The sequence below is a fragment of the Callospermophilus lateralis genome, chromosome 6, assembly GCF_048772815.1.
Source record: "Callospermophilus lateralis isolate mCalLat2 chromosome 6, mCalLat2.hap1, whole genome shotgun sequence".
Taxonomy (NCBI): domain Eukaryota; kingdom Metazoa; phylum Chordata; class Mammalia; order Rodentia; family Sciuridae; genus Callospermophilus; species Callospermophilus lateralis.
This window is the reverse complement of record NC_135310.1, coordinates 62,596,176-62,613,426: the sequence shown is the minus strand read 5'-3', so window position 1 is coordinate 62,613,426 and position 17,251 is coordinate 62,596,176. Positions and strand designations below refer to the sequence as shown.

General features: G+C 33.8%; 1 protein-coding gene across 2 annotated transcripts in view; it reads left to right on the top strand.

The window, feature by feature from the left end:
- Positions 1-17,251, top strand: part of Grik2 (glutamate ionotropic receptor kainate type subunit 2) — a 645,182-nt gene that overhangs the window by 204,419 nt on the left and 423,512 nt on the right. For both annotated transcript variants that reach the window (XM_076859896.2, XM_076859897.2), the window contains exon 3: positions 2,795-3,052. In XM_076859896.2, the coding sequence (XP_076716011.2) occupies positions 2,795-3,052 (258 nt within the window). The remainder of the gene's footprint in view (positions 1-2,794; positions 3,053-17,251) is intronic.

Here is a 17,251-nt window from a genome sequence, read left to right as displayed (position 1 = left end):
TTTATAATTCTAAGTTGGTGCAGATTTCTTCTAAGCTTATTAATATTAATGGCAGCTGATAAGGTACAACATTGCTCAAGATGAAAGTCTTCTTTTCCCCCAGCAGCTAACTTCTGTTTATCAAAGCCATATTCTCCCTGCCCTTTGAATTCATATCTTTATGAATACAAATAAGTTCCACATTTCAGAACCATGTCAGGGTAGTGAAAGGTTTGGAAAACTGAAAAAAGGTTAAAGTTTACTGCAAAATGCTACATTTGTCATCATAATTGCAAAGTAAGTCATTAACTGCAAGACAAGTGCATTTGATTAGTGGCATAGTTCATGATTAGTTTCATTAGGAAGAAGAAGCATTGCCTCTAATGAAAGCATTCAGACCAAAGAACATGGAATGAGTGCAGTATAAATAAAATATTAATAGATTTCTTAATGATGACTTTGCAGGAACAATGTAAAAACATAGGCTAGAATATTCTGACAGAAAACAAGATACTATGCTGGGAATGTCCTAGCAATATATTAAATGATCAAGTCGTTTGTTTTCCAAACCCTTATAATAAATTTAAAATTCTTAAAAACTCATCGGGAATCAAATCTATCAATTGACATTGGCCTAAAATCAGGAAAAGCTCAAAAAAAGTGTGTAATTTTCTTTTTTAGATGTTAAAAGTGTGACTCCATGGTTTGAGCTTTATCTTGTGAAGCTCTTGTTTGTTAAACTGTTGCTGGTTAGAAAATACACATAGGTAAAAGGATAATATAAGGGAAGAGTTACCATAGCTTTTGAACCTGCTAGGGGCTTAATAAAAATACACATTAATAATGACATTAATGATTGATTATAAAATAGATTTATTATAAAATAGACAATAATAATAAGAAATTAGATTTAAATTTTGACATTTTCACTGACTTTTTTCTCCTGTATTTCTATTAGGAAACATTGTTTTGCGAGTTAATGAATATACTTGCGTATCAGAACTTGATTCATTATTTGAATCATATTATTTTTAAATGACTCCTCTGACAATTGATAAACTTTATGTTAGACACATGAATATACTAAATACTCTCGTAAAATATTTATCTTTTCATAGCTTGTGATTTTTCTAAAAAAATGAGTGAAGGAAGATTGTTTGTTCTCAATGTACATTAATTAAAATCCCATGTTGAGAAATCCCAAATTGAGATTTTTTAGGCTCCAGACTTTTTATGAATTCAGAATTCTATTCATTATGTAGAAAGGAAGAATCTATTCAAAATCAATGTGTTTAGATCATATTGGAATTTTGAAGAGAGTTCAAGCAAATGGTTTTCCAACTAAGACTTTATTATTCCATGCCTTGATGATTATGAATTCATTCATCACATTCTACATTTTTTGTAGAAAATTCTGAAAGAAAATGTCAGAAAAGTTCACACAGTAGAATTACAATCCATTTTGGAAGAATTGTGTCTGAACATCTGATTTTAGTTTAAATCTCAATAGAACTCCTCAGATCTCTTTAAATGTTTACAATGATAAGCATATCATTTCCTCTTGGACAAAGTTTTCCATGTTTGGACATTTCTCACTTCATGTATTAATTTGTGAGAAGCTTTTAAATGCCCAGGTTCTCCTTTGCCAGTTAAAAGACACAAGCTTAAACTTATTTCACAGTCCGGGTCTTCAAGTTTTTTTTTTAAATTTTTTTTTTAGTAAAATTTTTAAAATATATATATACTTTTTAGTTGTAGATGGACACAATACCTTGATTTATTTATTTTCATTTGGTGCTGAGGATAGAACCCAGTACCTCACTCATACCAGGCAAGCACTGTAGAACTCCAACTCCAGCCCCCAGATCTTCAAATATTTGAAGATAATTTTCATGATTCTAGTAATTATTCACTCTGGGCCCAAACTCACTATTTGCTTCAGTGTGCCTTATAAAAATTTAAGTCCTAAACTGAATATGCTCTAGTTTGTTTATGCCTTTTAATTACTACAATTATTATTCATAACAATAAAATTTTCTGTGAGTAAATACTGACTTTATTTTTTTTTCATTGTGATAATGATTTGTTTTTATTTATTTTTTTATTAGTTGTTCAAAACATTACAAAGTTCTTGACATATCGTATTTCATACATTTGATTCAAGCGGATTATGAACTCCCATACTAACTTTAAAAAATAATTTAGAACAGTATAAAAGACATTTTAGTATCCAAAAAGCATATAAGATGAATACTTATCTAATGATTTTGGCGCTCTTCTACTCAGTGAGTTAAATTCATATGAAATCATCCCCAAGAGCCATAGTAGGTTTTGTATGACTGGTTGTATGCATAAGTTGACCTGTGACTATACTGTAACTGTACTTTGCCCTAGCTAATTCAGTCAGAAGAGGGACCAAATGGCGAACTGTTCATTAATAATTTTAAATTATGGAGGATGACCAGGAAATTTGGGGAAAAAAACACTATTTTTTTCACTTTCCTAACAAAAATTAGTCTTCCAAAATGAACATGAAAATTTAAAAATGTGTAGACATTCCTTTTCTTTCTCCTTCTCCAAAATTGTAGACTTACTTGAACATTAAGCTGCAGGCATTTGAGTGAATTAATTCTCTTATAACAAACTGAAAATGTTCAGAGACAGATAAAATGCAAAAGTAGTGAAATGTAAATATTATATTAAAGAAAAAATCTTTATTCAGGATGATACCTTTGGGTTTTAATAATAATGTGTTATCTGCTGATGTACTGGCATCTCTCCTCTCTTTATTAACAGACTTCTATCTCCTCTGTAGCCTGTGATCAACTGTCTCTTGGGGTGGCTGCCATCTTCGGGCCTTCACACAGCTCATCAGCAAACGCAGTACAGTCCATCTGCAATGCTCTGGGGGTTCCCCACATACAGACCCGCTGGAAGCACCAGGTGTCAGACAACAAAGATTCCTTTTATGTCAGCCTCTACCCAGACTTCTCTTCGCTCAGCCGTGCCATTTTAGACTTGGTGCAGTTTTTCAAGTGGAAAACCGTCACAGTTGTATATGATGACAGCACTGGTAAGAAAAATTAGTAGTCTTTGGGCTATGCTTTAAATATATATCATTTTCTGAAGCCTACTCCGGATTCTGTGTTCTTGGTTTTTGTTTGATTTTTGTGTGGGTTTTTGTTTGTTTGTTCATTTTTAAAAATTAAGAGAAGGAAAGACATTTGGAACCAGATATCAATCCTAATTTCATGTATACAGATAACAGCAAAATCACAGACTTTTTCTCTGTTTGTATATTAAGCACTTTTTTTTCCTTGAAGTGTCAACTAGCTTTAACCATAAATTGGGCAAAGGATAGAGATAGTATGAAATATAATATGAGATGTTTATTCAAAGAATATTTCTAATAGGTTGAGGATAATTTCCTGCAGTTATCAGTGAACTTGTCAAGAAATTCATAGTTTTGCCTCAATTTTTTATCTGTTTATATGCAAATAATGCATATGGAAAGTAATAAATTTGTTGAGATTTCTTTCTCAACTGTGCAACAACATAATAACCATTGAAATACTTGTGAGTTTTTGGAACTACTCTTGTGCAGACACCATTTAGGGAGTTAGAGACTAGAACGTACAAATGATATTTATTGAGTCTCTTAAAAGAATATTTTAATGGATACTTACTGACTGGAGATTATGCAAATTTCTTGTTTTAATGTATGTCAATATTTTTATATATGAATGGTTACCTTCAATTTTTAACAAAACACGAGTCTTAGGCTGAGGGTGTAGTTCAGTAGAGCACTTGTCTAGCAAGCAAGAGGTCCTGGGTTCATATCATCCACCAGTATTGAAAAAAATAGTTGCAGAGAAATTTAAGAAAATAAACAGTAAAAATAAACTTTTAATATCTGTTGGCAGTTATAGAGGTGAAGGAACTTAAAACAGAGCAATACATGATTGACAGAAACATAGCTAAAATTTTATGCTATTTTTCAATACTCTACCTAGTATTCTTTAAATTAGAATATAAAATATTTTATTTTAGGGCCCTTCACTATACTTTCTTAAATATACCAAAATTTTTTTTTTAAATATTTTTTTTATTGGTTGTTCAAAACATTACAAAGCTCATTGAAATTATTTTAATTTAAATTCTTCCCAAGAGTATGCCAGGAACACATTTAGTTTACATATGCAGATACAGAGGTCTGTTCCAAAATTTGTTTATTTGTTAAAAATATCAATTACTACTAATTGGCAAATAGGAGCTTTTTAAAGAGAACAGGAAGTTACAGGACTTAAGAAATGAAGATATTTTTTAAAAGTTTTTATTGGGAAATAGACAAGTTTGAACAGAAATATAAATGTGTGTGTGTGTGTGTGTGTGCATGCATGTGTGTATAATAAAATATATATATATATATATATATATTTAATTAAAGCTGTGTATGTTTATTGGAATCCTGACCTCAGATTAAATTTATTACAATAATGTAAGTTGCTTTTTAAAGAAGCTTTGTTTCTTTCATTGCTTTAAAGGTGATGTAGATTCTTGGAGATTTCAAAAGTCTTCAGTTATTTAAATATTAATGCCAATTTAGAGTCATTACAGAATTATTTGTAGGATAAGTATGGCTTAAAAATTCTCTTGGGAAAATATTTATTAATGTTCTATTTCATGCAACATTTAATTCAACAAATATTGATTGAGTACCTGCTACAGGCCAAGGACAGTTACAGATATGATTACATGCAGTAAAAGAAGCAAAGTCCTTGCCTTTGTTGAGTTTCTAATTCACATTTAAAGACATATCATTATTTATGATTTTATAATTATTCTTAATGACAAAATTTAATTTGTAACTGACCATTTGTTTCTTTTAATTGAAAGCACTTTTGAGAACCTGGGTATTCATGATTATTTTATGTGATACAACTGACTTTAAGGCAGGTAGAAGAGTCTCTTTAAAATATGTTCAGAAATATATGAAAATTGAATGTTTGTCTTCTTCATATTTAAAACTCTCAAGGTAGAATTTTAATGATGGAATTAAAAAAAGAAATTGTAAATTTCACAGGAAAACGTGATTATTATTTGGTGACTTTGGAAGAGATCTATTTATAGCTAGCACTGTGAACTGAAATGGGTAGCCCCCCACCCACCAAGATAAACCATATTGACTCTGTAAAGGACTTATGTATCAATTATTTACTGTAGGACACACATGCAACATTTTATTTATATTTTCCTTTTTCCTTTTCCAGATTTATTTGTTATGTATGCTATTCCTCCCATTTATATTCATTTCTCTTTCATTGTGTTGTCCACTTTGATACATGATAATTATACTTTCATCCAGTCTTTGTTCCCTCCCCAAAAACAGATGGGATGATAGATGAAATATAGTGCAAGAGTAGGAGAAATTCTTAAACTGATGTTAACAGGAGCTATTTATTTTTTATGATAATTAGCATTTGTTGTTGTCGTGGATGAATGCTTTTAAACACCATGAAAGTCTGTTATAGCTCTGAATGATGTCCAAAAATGATGGAAAGGAATTGGCTTCAGAAACAAAGCTATGTTTCTGTCAGTCACTTTGGAACATATGATTCATTTTAAATATAAACTAAAAATAAGTTGGATAGCTGTCAGCTTGTAAGTGATTCAGGGATAAGTTGTGAATATTCGCTTTAAAGTATGTTTCATCTTTGTTTATAGATCAGTAGTTCATTAACAGAGAACTCTAGGATGGTAAGAAAAAGTCTGGGATTCTATTGCCAGTTTTGCTGCTAAGTGATTGGAACAATGGTGAAAAAGAGAAGAAGGGAATGGAAAAGACTACAGAAATGAGCAAAAATGCATTAGGCCTTGTGATAGTTCCTGTTCCATAAATTATTTCGATTAATCTTCAAAGCAGTTCTTGAGTACAAAAGGAAACAGGTTATCACCCCATCATGCCTGTTTCCTCCTATGACTGGCTCTCCTGATCACTCAGGCTGAGAAAGAAAAATAAACATTTTCTCTGATTTCTTCCTTACTGGGACTCTACAATCAAGCTCTGTTGGTTGTCAGTTCTGTACCTTTTTTATTTGCTTATTTCTCTACACACTACCACTTCTTAGGTCAAAATCAGCATCATCTCTTGTGTATTATGGTTAACAACCTTCTAATTGGATTCTCCATTTCAATTCTGCATCTCAGTAATCTAACCTCTACACTGCACTTTTTAAAAATGCAATTCTTATCAGTTCCTCCTTTACTAGCTTCTCATTACTTTAAAAATAGCATCCAAATATTTTAAGAAGCCTGATAACTTATCTAGTCCCCGTACTTCTCCAATAACATTTGAGTGTACATGTACCACTTAATTCTCTTAAATTGAATAATGAAGCTTTTTTTGAATTGCTAAAAGTGCTATTTTGTTCACCCGGAAAGCTCTTATTCTGTCCCCGTTCCTCCTAGCCACCAATTGCACACATGCACACATTTACACTTACACACTCATACATACCATTTGGCTTTAATGTCATGAAGAATGGCTTCCCTGATTTCTGTTCCCAGTTCTGGAACTGGTGTCCCCTAATACATCCCATGGTATCACAGTAACTCCCATGATACTCCCCATGAGAACACATATCACACTGGATCTCTTTTCTTGACTATATCTTCCACTGGAGCAGAGCAACATGTGAGCAGAATAACCCTTAACACTGTTCAGGTCTATCAACAATTGGCTAAAATATTGCCTGGCTCATAGAAGTGCCTTAATAAATCTTTAAGGAATGAAGACATGAAGATCTTATTATATCAGTTGTTTAGACCAGGAAACGCCAATGAGTTAAGTAATCTGCCAAAGTCAAATTTAATTAGGTAGATTTTTAAATACTTGCCATTGAATAAATAGATTTAATAATAATTTTTTGGTAGAGATAATTGCTTCTATAACTTTCAAAAATCATATAAGCAAGCTAGACTGAGATGTGTTTGTATTCAATTTCTACTATGTTAGTTTTGTAGTGTTGGGACCAATATATCTAACAAGAACACCTTAAAGGAAGAAAAGGTTATTTTAGCTCATGTTTTTTAAGGTTTAGTCTATAATGGACTGACTCCATAGCTTAGGGACCCAGATGAGGCAGAAACATCATGGCAGGAGGGTGTATAGGAAGAAAGAGAGGGGGGCAAGGGAGCACACCAGTAGTCAGTAACAAAATGTAAGTATCAAAGGCATGCTCCCAGTGACCTTCCAGCCATATCCTATCTGCCTATAGTTAATAGTCCTGGCAAATTATTAACCCATCAAATGGATTAATCCTCTGATTAGGTTATAGTTCTCACAACCTAATGATATCACTTATGAAAATTATTTTATTGTCTCACATATGAACTTTCCAGGGATACCTCATATCTAAATCATAAAACTACAATTAAACATGTATGTGTTTGAACAATCATTCATCAAATTTCTTCTGTGTGACAGGAGCTACCTTAGAGGGAACAAGATCATGGAGAAAACTTTTGTCTTCATGAGATTAGAGTTAAGTGAGTGGTAGAGAGTGACAAGTGATAACAGCATGATTATAGCATAGTAAGTGTAGAGGAGTCAAGTAAACAATATTGTGGCAGCTCAAGAGAGTAAGGGCTAGCCAAGTATAGTGGCACACATCTGTAATCTCAGTGGCTCAGGAGGCTGAGGCAGGAGAAGCATGAGTTCAAGGCCAGCCTCAGTAACTTGGCAAGGCTCTAAGCAACTTGGTGAGACTCTCCCTCAAAATCGTTTTTAGAAAGGAAGGGGTAAGGATGTAGCACAATGGTCAAGCACTCCTGGGTTCAAACTCTGGTACCAAACAACAACAACAACAACAACAACAACAACAACAACAAAGGGCTTAGAGCTACCTGGAAAGGACAGAAGAGAATTTTGGAGAACATGACCTTATGAAATTACTATGGCATATGAGTAGAAATGATTCAACTGGAGAAGAAGGAAGCAGATGGAAACGGCATGTTCAACTGTGAGGATGTCTGAGGGGGACAGTTTGTTAGGACATTGCAAGCACTCTGTAATGATGGAATCAGAAACAAGGAAGGTGGGATATAATGAGAGAGAGTTTACAAAAGGATAGCAGAGGAGAGATCATCCAGAGCTTGTGACTTTCTAGTCTCCCTTTTCTGGCTCCATTCTCCCACCCTGGATTCAACAGGGCTATAGAAATATCAGTGGTGTTTGTTGATGTGACCCTGCTTTCCAAACCATGATCGAATGCCTCAAAGGTGGACATGGACCCATCCATTATTTTCCAGAAACTCAGAAGAGACATAGAGACATCCACCAGCATGCAGTAGTGTGGTTACCATGCTTTCTTGGTGTCATAACATTCTGGATTAAAATCCTGGCAGTGTTGTGTAATTCTCATCAAGTTATTTGACTGCTCATGGTCTGAGTTGAGGCATTTCAAAGCTGAGGACAATATGTACTTCACAGGATTGTTGACACAATTCATGGAATATATAAAATGTCTCACAGAACACACATAGTAGAAGCTTAAAACTAGCAGAAATACAAATGCCATATCTTATGTGCCATCTATTCTTTACTATAATCCAGGAAAAAGTGATTGTTATTAACCCACCCTTTTAATATAAGAAAATTTAGATGCAGTGATTTGGCCAAGGATGTATAATAGGAACATGGGATTCTGGGTTTTACTCCTATGTGATCAACTTCAGAAAGTCTTCTTAAATACTGATTAGTGGAACATTTACCTAAAAAGGAAAAAGCAAGAAAAGGGACTTGGAAGAGGACATGTTAACTCATGTTCTTAACACATTAAATTTAAAATATGTTTCAAATATTTACTGGTGATCTTTTTAGAAAGTTTACTAATTTGGGTAAAGTATATTTATACCTGTGTTTTAGACACATCTGTGTGTGCTTTTGGGATTGATTTAATAAAATGAAAAGTCCACTAATAGCAAATAGTGAATTATACTTTATCTTGAATCTACATTTAAGTAGTATAAAATAAAAGAATTCAATAGAGTAAGTTAATTTGAAAATATATATTCCTGGAAGACACTAATTTTGAATAAAGTAATATTTTGGGGGGTATTGTAAAACATAGAGCCAAATAATTTCAGTTTTATTTTAGAGAGTGGGATAATTTGAATCTAAGATGATTATATGTTGTACATTTTAAGTACAAAGCTTCAAGTGCTATATTCTCTAATTCCAAGTGCAAATACAATTAGCAATTACAACTTAAACCTAATTATTTGGGTGTAGTTGATTACATAGCTCAGTGTACTAGTATTTCTTCAAAGTTAGTTATAGTTCCTGGTGTCTTTGCTTATGTTTAAACAGACCTAACATTTTTTAGAGTATTATTTATTAGGTTCTGGTTATATGATATTTAACATCTTTAAATGTATTCATAAAATTAATTCTTTCTCTAAGTTTTTCAGTCTTTAAAATATATACCAAAATTAAAAGGAAAAAATAAATTTCTAATCCATAGTATTTTTATAACCCATATTTCTGCAGGAGTGAAATAAATCTACATCTTGATTGAAAGAAACATAATGAGTTTTTTTTTAAGCCAAACCTCATTCATCAGTAATATCTGCCTATTTTTCATGATAAAAAGATTATATAAAATGGGAATAATTCCCATGTGGGTATTCAGACACTTACAGTTCTCTTAAATTTAGATTTTCCTGATTTTAATATATTGGCATGAGCATCTTGTTGGGTGCTTCCTTCCCAGCCTTTCTTATTCTTGCCCACTGCCTGTCCAGGCAGCACAGAGGGAAGGAAAGTATTCAGATGGTTTCTCTGAAGTGACTTATAGTATTGACTGCTCTCCTCTTTGAGAAAGAGTAAAATTCTCCAGCTTTGCACTCCGTGCCATCATTCTCTCCTTGTCATCTTGTTTTCAGCCATTTTTTCCCATCTTCATACTCTTAACTCATTTCTGTTTTCTTGTTCAAGGGTTTATTCCAAGACTTCTTGTTTTCTTATCTGTTTATCTTATTCTCCATATCACTTTTCATCTGACTCTTGCCTCCTTCTGCCTATATGCTATAGGCTCAATAATCTACATCTTCAGCTCTTTCTGGATCTCCCTGTTCATAGATCCAGCCACCCCTCAATCATCTTGATGTGAACATCTCAGACTCACCTGACTCAACATGACCAAAACCTAACATATTGTCTTTACATGCAAACTTGCTTGGCTTTTTCTGTTGAATATCCCTCTTTATCAGGTTGTCGTAACCTGATTGCTGGTGGTCATTCAAGGTCTCTGTCTCTCATCTCCCATTTTCAGTTGATCAGTAATTGTTCTCAGTTTTTCCAGACATTTCTCAAATTTATTCTTCTCCGCCATCCCCACTGCCTGTCTCAGTTAACATCCTATCCTTTAGGCTAGAATCATGTCTTGCATTCTGCCCTATTTGAGCTAATGTATCTGGCACATCAAAATGGTCTTTTTAAAAATGAGTCTGATGATGCAATTTCTGGACTTAAAGCTATTCAGTTGTTCCTCATTTCTTGGAAGGATGAGCTCTGATCTCAGCATGATATGCCTGTCCTTCATCATTGGGCTTCTTAAGCCTCAGATTTTACTTTCCTGGTATTTCTTGTCTCTGCCCTTGTACTATGGTTCTCTTTGTACAATTGTAGCTCTCCCTTACCAACCACTCTCTGTTATGTCAATCTTTGCTATGCACAAAGAGTTCGCTGTGCCTGGTATGCCCTTGCCATTTGATAGCCTAGTCAACACCTTCAAAGTAGTCCTGTGAAGTCCCACCTTCCCTGACCCATGTGAGTTAATACCCTATGCTTGGTATGGTACAGAGTTACTTTGGTTGATAAAACAGTTCTTCATAATTTCTGTAGTGAATATTTTGTTTTCAATTTATTTGTTTCTCTCTCTGCTTCTTAATCATCATGTGAGCTAATTCCTTCTGCCATACTCTTCTGCCACATTCTTCTGACATGATGTTCTGCTTCACCTTGAGCCCTGAGGAATGGAGCCTGATGTCTATGGACTGAGATTTCCCAAACCTGAACCCCTGAATAACCTTTTCCTCCTCTACAATTGTTTTGGTCAGGTCTTTTAGTTACAGCAGTGGAAAGCTGACTAAAACATACATAGAAGTTTGTTTTGTTCTGACATTCATACGTGCATGGAAATCGATTTCAGTTCATGATCCCCCATCTTTTTCCTCTCCCTTTTCCCACCTGTTCTTACCCTCTCCAATTCTCTTTTCTCTAATAGACTTCCTTTCACTCCTCTGTTAATTTATATTTGATTGGTTCTTTATATTATCCTATCCTTTCTAACTCTTTTCCTTTTATTCTAGCTTCCACATATGAGAGGAAACATTTGACCTTTGAGATTCTGAGTTTGTCATCTTTCACTTAGCATGATATTCTCCATTTCCATCTCTTTACCAGCAAATGTTATAATTTTATTATTTTTAATGTCTGAGTAGAACTCTGTTGTATAAATATAGCACAATTTCTTAATCTATTCATCTATTGATGGACATCTGGGTTGATTCCATAATTTAGCTATTGTGAATTATGCTTTATAAACATCGATGTGGTTGTGTCTCTGTAATATGATGATTTTTGATCTTTTGGGAAAACACTTACGGGGTGTGTGGATAACTGGGTCATGTGGTGGTTTAATCCCTAGTTTTTTTGAGGAATCTCCAAACCGCTTTCCAAAGTATTTGTACTAGTCTGTAGTCAGAATGGCAACGACCAAGAACACAAACAATAATGAATGCTGGCAAGCTTGTGGAGAGAAAGGAACAGTTATATGTTGTAGTAAATCTTATTTTCAGCATATTCACATAAACTATTTAGCAGCAATGATGCTTTCCTGGACATGGGCGCTCTAAATATATTATAAATAATTGATACATTTCTTTCTTTTTCATTTCTTTTCTTCTCAATCATCTTTACCTGTTTATTGGTTCTTTGTAGTTATACATGACAGTAGAATACATTTTTACATAATTATAGAATCATGCAATATATCTTGTTCTAATTCAGACCCCAGTATTTTTCCTTTTCCTTCCCTCTCTCACCCCGTGCTCCCTTCCCTCTATTGATCTTTCTGCCATTTATTCATAGTTAGAACATTTTTCACATATATGTTGTTTGATTTTTCTGAGAAATGTTTATTCAAATCATTAGCCTACTTTTAATAGGATTATTTGTTTTTTATTCTACTGAGTTGTGCAGGTGGCACAGTGGTCCACTGGGATAGTATTTTAATAACTAAAAAAAGATCTGATGAAATGAATTTTAACATGAATGCATTAAATGCATACCAAATCTTGTTATAATCAGAACCCTACCTGGTAAAAGCTAATAGAAACAAAAACCTAAAATGCACCTGTCCTTGGTCCCATATCATATGTTATTTTACCATCCATAAATACCTGTGTTTTTATAAACCAGTCTTCCTTTTGAAAAAAAAATTAAATTTAGTATTTAACATATACTTAAACTAGAATCCAAAGCAATAGTTCTTAAATTTAATTGGTACCAGAGAATGGGATTACCTGGGTTACTGTTGAAACTGGAGATTCATAGGAGAAGCCTATGATTCAGCAACTCTTGCAGTACACAGGGGCTTTATATTTGTAATAGGAACTGTTAGGAGTCGCCTGGCTCCAAAGACTAACTAAAGAAGTTAGAAGAGCCGTCCAATGGTGAGCCCTGCTGGCTAACATGATCCTTAGCCTCCCCCCTCCCCCGCCCCAAATCAGAGCCCTGCACCAATCAGAGCCCTGCTGGCTCACATGATCCTTACCCACCAATCAGAGCCCTGCTGGCTCACCTGATCCTACCCACCAATCAGACTAGCCCTGCTGGCTCACCTGATCCTTACCCTCCAATCAAAAAGCACCCCATGCCAACTGTTAAGCCACCCCTGGCTCTATAAATATGCGGAGCTGTTCCTCAATAAATGGGCATTTGATCCAATGACAAGCCTTGTTTGTTCTTTTAGGAACTAGCTAAGTGTGGTAGCATTGCTATTGTTTACCAATATCTAGTTATCTCTATTTCTAGATCTCAGTGGGTGGCCATTCCCTAATCCTTAAATGTAAGTGTGACAAGGTAAATCACCTCAGTTGATGAAATGAAGTCAGTGTTATTGCTCACTTCCAGGTGGAAGCATTTAGTTGCTGGGATCTTATTAACTCATTTCTCTAGCCCACTCATCCTTGGGCATGGCAGTTATGCTGCACATTCAAAGCATCCTAAATGTTGAGACAAAATATTTAATATCACTATCCTGGAGAAATGTCTAGAGCTATAGCAGACTTTGTTCTTTCAGACTTTGATGGGTTGGGATGGGGTGGTTTTTACTTATAGCATAAACTAGTCTATTGGTTTTTGAACTTCATTGTCTCTGAGTGACCTGGTAATTTTTTTTCCAATTAGTTCCTAAGTGATCATGGTGCTACTAGTGTTGCAACCATCTTTACAACAGTGAGGTATCCAATCTTGGCTGATACAAATTTTTTTTCATATTTTGAAAAATAATTGATATTAGATCAAACCTGTCACTATAATAAACAAAGCCATCATTTGCAAAGTGAATTTAAAATTTTCAAGCAAATTTAAGTTATTTCAGTGATTTAACACTGACACATTATTAATCGTTTTTTAAAACTCTTATTTCAGTTATCTTTTATACTAAGTAATTTTAACTCCACTTAATATTAGTGTACTGAGAGTGTTTTAAACAGTTTTGCATGAGCTTTAATATGGAAGAACATTCCAATGTAAGCTCAACAAAAATTGCCAACTATGGACATGAAATATTTAGAATACTCTTAGACTGATTTAATGTTTTATATTTCATAAAATTTACAAATAGTTTTACTTTTAAAGAATTTTGCAAGAAGTACTATTTGTGTGGGTAATGAGTTTGATTTGTTAATTAAGCATTTTAACAAATCTCCCATTCCATTTCACAATGAACTTTTCATCCAATTGAAATAATTGGGTTGGCATTAAAAAAAGAAAATTAAGTCAGCCCTTGAAATCTTAATACAACTTGTTAATTACCCTATTAATTACACAAAAAGAAACGACAAGCTATAATTCTCTTTCCTAAAATATGACTGAAGGTCAGAGAGCTATCTTACTGGCATACTGAGAGAACAAAAATTACAAATGATGCAATTAAAAAAAAATAACCATCAGATGCTCAGCCAAGGGGCTGGATCACTGTTTTAAACTTAGTCTTTAAATGTAGCTTTATAAAGCTCTTCTTAAAGAAAGTAGTGCTTGCTGTATATTAAGAAATAATGTTGTGAAAATATTTGTGATAGTTAAGTGTTAAAAGAAGATACATACCAAGGGGTTTCAAACACTGCCCAAGTCTTACCTTTTATACTACTGAAAAAGCACCTTCAGCCTGCAGCAAAAATTAAAGAATATTCGCACAGGCTATCGGCAAAGAGGAAATTCACAGACTGGTTTTCTCCTCCACTGAACAATAATTCTTGAAAATCTCTCTTTCTCTCCCCCCCCACACACTGTCTCTGTGAAAGAGTAAAGCTAAATCATTTTACACACACAGTGGTCTATTGTGGTATTGTTTATATATTAGTGTATGAATTTTCCTCAGTAACATTTAAATGGGCTTCATAAGACTTCATAAGACTGACAAAATTATTTGTAATCATGTTAGTCATTAGTTTTGAGAGAGCTAGACTAAACCATTTGTGCAAAATCTAGTTGTATTTGTCTTCAAATCTGTATAGTGACATCATTATATCATACTTGGATTTTTAAAAAATTTGTAACAGTGAAACATAACTTAATTTACCATCTTAAACCTACTTACATGTAAATTTCAGTGGCATGGTGTTAAGTGTATTCACATCATTGTGCAACAAATCTCCAGAACTTTTTCATCTTGAAAAGCTAAAACACATTTTAAACAAGTCCCCTTTATTCTCTCTTCCCTATCCCTCCAAACCACTATTCAGTATACTTTATGTTTCTATGAATTTTAATCATATAGTGCTTGTCATTTTGTGATTGGCCTATTTCATCTAAAATAATATCCTCAAAGTTTATTGATTTTGTAACTTGTGTCAGAATTCCCTTACTTTTAAAACTAACCACCATTCCATTCTATTTGCACATATTGTTTATCCATTCATCTATCTATGAACAATTGGATTTCTTCTACCTTCGGATATTGTGAATAATGCTGCCAGGAACATAGGTATTCAAATACCTCTTTGAGACCCTGTTCTCAATTCTTTTTGGATATTTCCTAGAAGTGTAATTTTTAGATCATATTGTTTAATATTTTATGAAACTATCATACTGTTCTACACTGTGGATATGCATTTTGCATTCCCACCAAGAGTGCAAAGTTTTAATTTATCCACACTCTAGCCAGCATGTGTTATTTTATTTAATAATTGCCATCCTGATAGGTATAAGGTGATATCTCCTTGTGGTTTTGACTTACATTTCCCTAATGTTGAATTATGTTCAACATCTTTCCATATACTTGTTGGATAATTATATATTATCTTTGGAGAAATTCCAAATTTTGTGGTGAAATGTATTTCCTTTTTATTTGCCTTGATTTTTGATCATATCCAACAAATTATTGCCAAACCAATGTCAGAAAGATTTTCTTCTGTCTTCTTCTGAGAGTGTTACAATTTGACATCATAACATTGATATCTTTTATCTCTTTTGAGTAAATTTTACATATGGTTAAAAGTAGGAGGGCATCTTCATTCTTTTGTAGATATCCAGCTTTCACAACACTGTTGAAAAACTATCCCTTTCACATTTAAAAGTCTTGGCTGGCACACTTTTTGAAAATCATCTGACCATATATGTGAGAGTTTCTTTTTCCTCTGCATCTCTCTTTCTCTCTCTCTCTCTCCATCAACTAAGTAACTTCCTTCCTTCCTTTCTTCCTACTTTCCTTCCTTCCTTCCTTCCTTCCCTCCCTCCCTCCCTTCCTCCCTCCCTCCTTTTTTTCTTTCTTTCATAATATGGATTTAACCCAGGGAACCTTACCACCAAACTACATCCATAGCACTTTTTATTTTTATTTTTTTAATTTTATGACAGGGTCTTGCTTAATGCTTCACTAAGTTGCAGAGGCTGGCCTCAAACTTGCTATCCTCCTGCCTCAACCTCGTGAATGACTGGGATTATAGCCATGTGCCACTATACCTGCTCGTGATGGTTTATTTCTAAGCTCTCCATTCCATTCTCTTAGGCTATATGCTTGTCTTTATGCCAGTACATACTTATTCCAATATAATTTACTGTAGTTTTGGAGTGAGTTTTAAAATAAAAAACTATGAGATTTCCAACTTATTTTTTTCATTTTCAAGATTGTTGTGGTTATTCAGTTTCTTGAGATTTCATGAATGTCAAGATCGATTTTTCTATTTCTATTAAAAAATATTGGTATTCTGATAGGTTTTAATATATCTTTTAAATGTGTATATTTTAAAACACTTAAAATTTATTAAGTTTTGTAGTTATTAGTATTTGTGTTAGCTTTTCATTGCTGTGACAAACATTTCTGAGAACAACAACTCAAAGAAGAAAAAATTGGCTCAGTCTATGATCCCGGGCCCAGGGTAAGGCAGAATAGCATAGTGGAAGGGCATGGTGGAGAAGAGCTGCTCCATTCGTGGCTGCCAAGAAGCAGAGAGAAAGGACAAGAGTGGCTGCAGGAAAGATGGACTCTTCCAAGGCATGCCCCCAGTTACCCACTTCTAGTCACATGTATATTGCCTAAGTTATCACTTAGTCCATTCAAAATAGGATGGACTGATTAAGGTACAGCTCTCATAATCAAATCATTTCAACTCAAAACATCCCTGCATTAATACAGGAGCTTTGGGGGGCTACTTCATATACAATGCCTAACAGTATCATTTGGAAAATATGGCTTGCTTTATTCTCAGACACAGCAGAATTATATTTACTCACTTTCTTTGATGCTTAGCAATTTCATGTGATTTTCTTTGGTCAATGAAATATGAGCAAAAGTACTAAATCACTCCTTTGGGATGCTTTAAAAGCTAAAGATCAATTTGTCACATTTTCTTCTCCATGCCATGATGATGATGATAATGATCAGGTTGAGATCCTGGAATAACTATAATGTGCAGAACTTTTGTACCACTTCATATTGATAGAGAAATACCTTTGCATGTTGTTTAGTCCCTGAGATTGGGC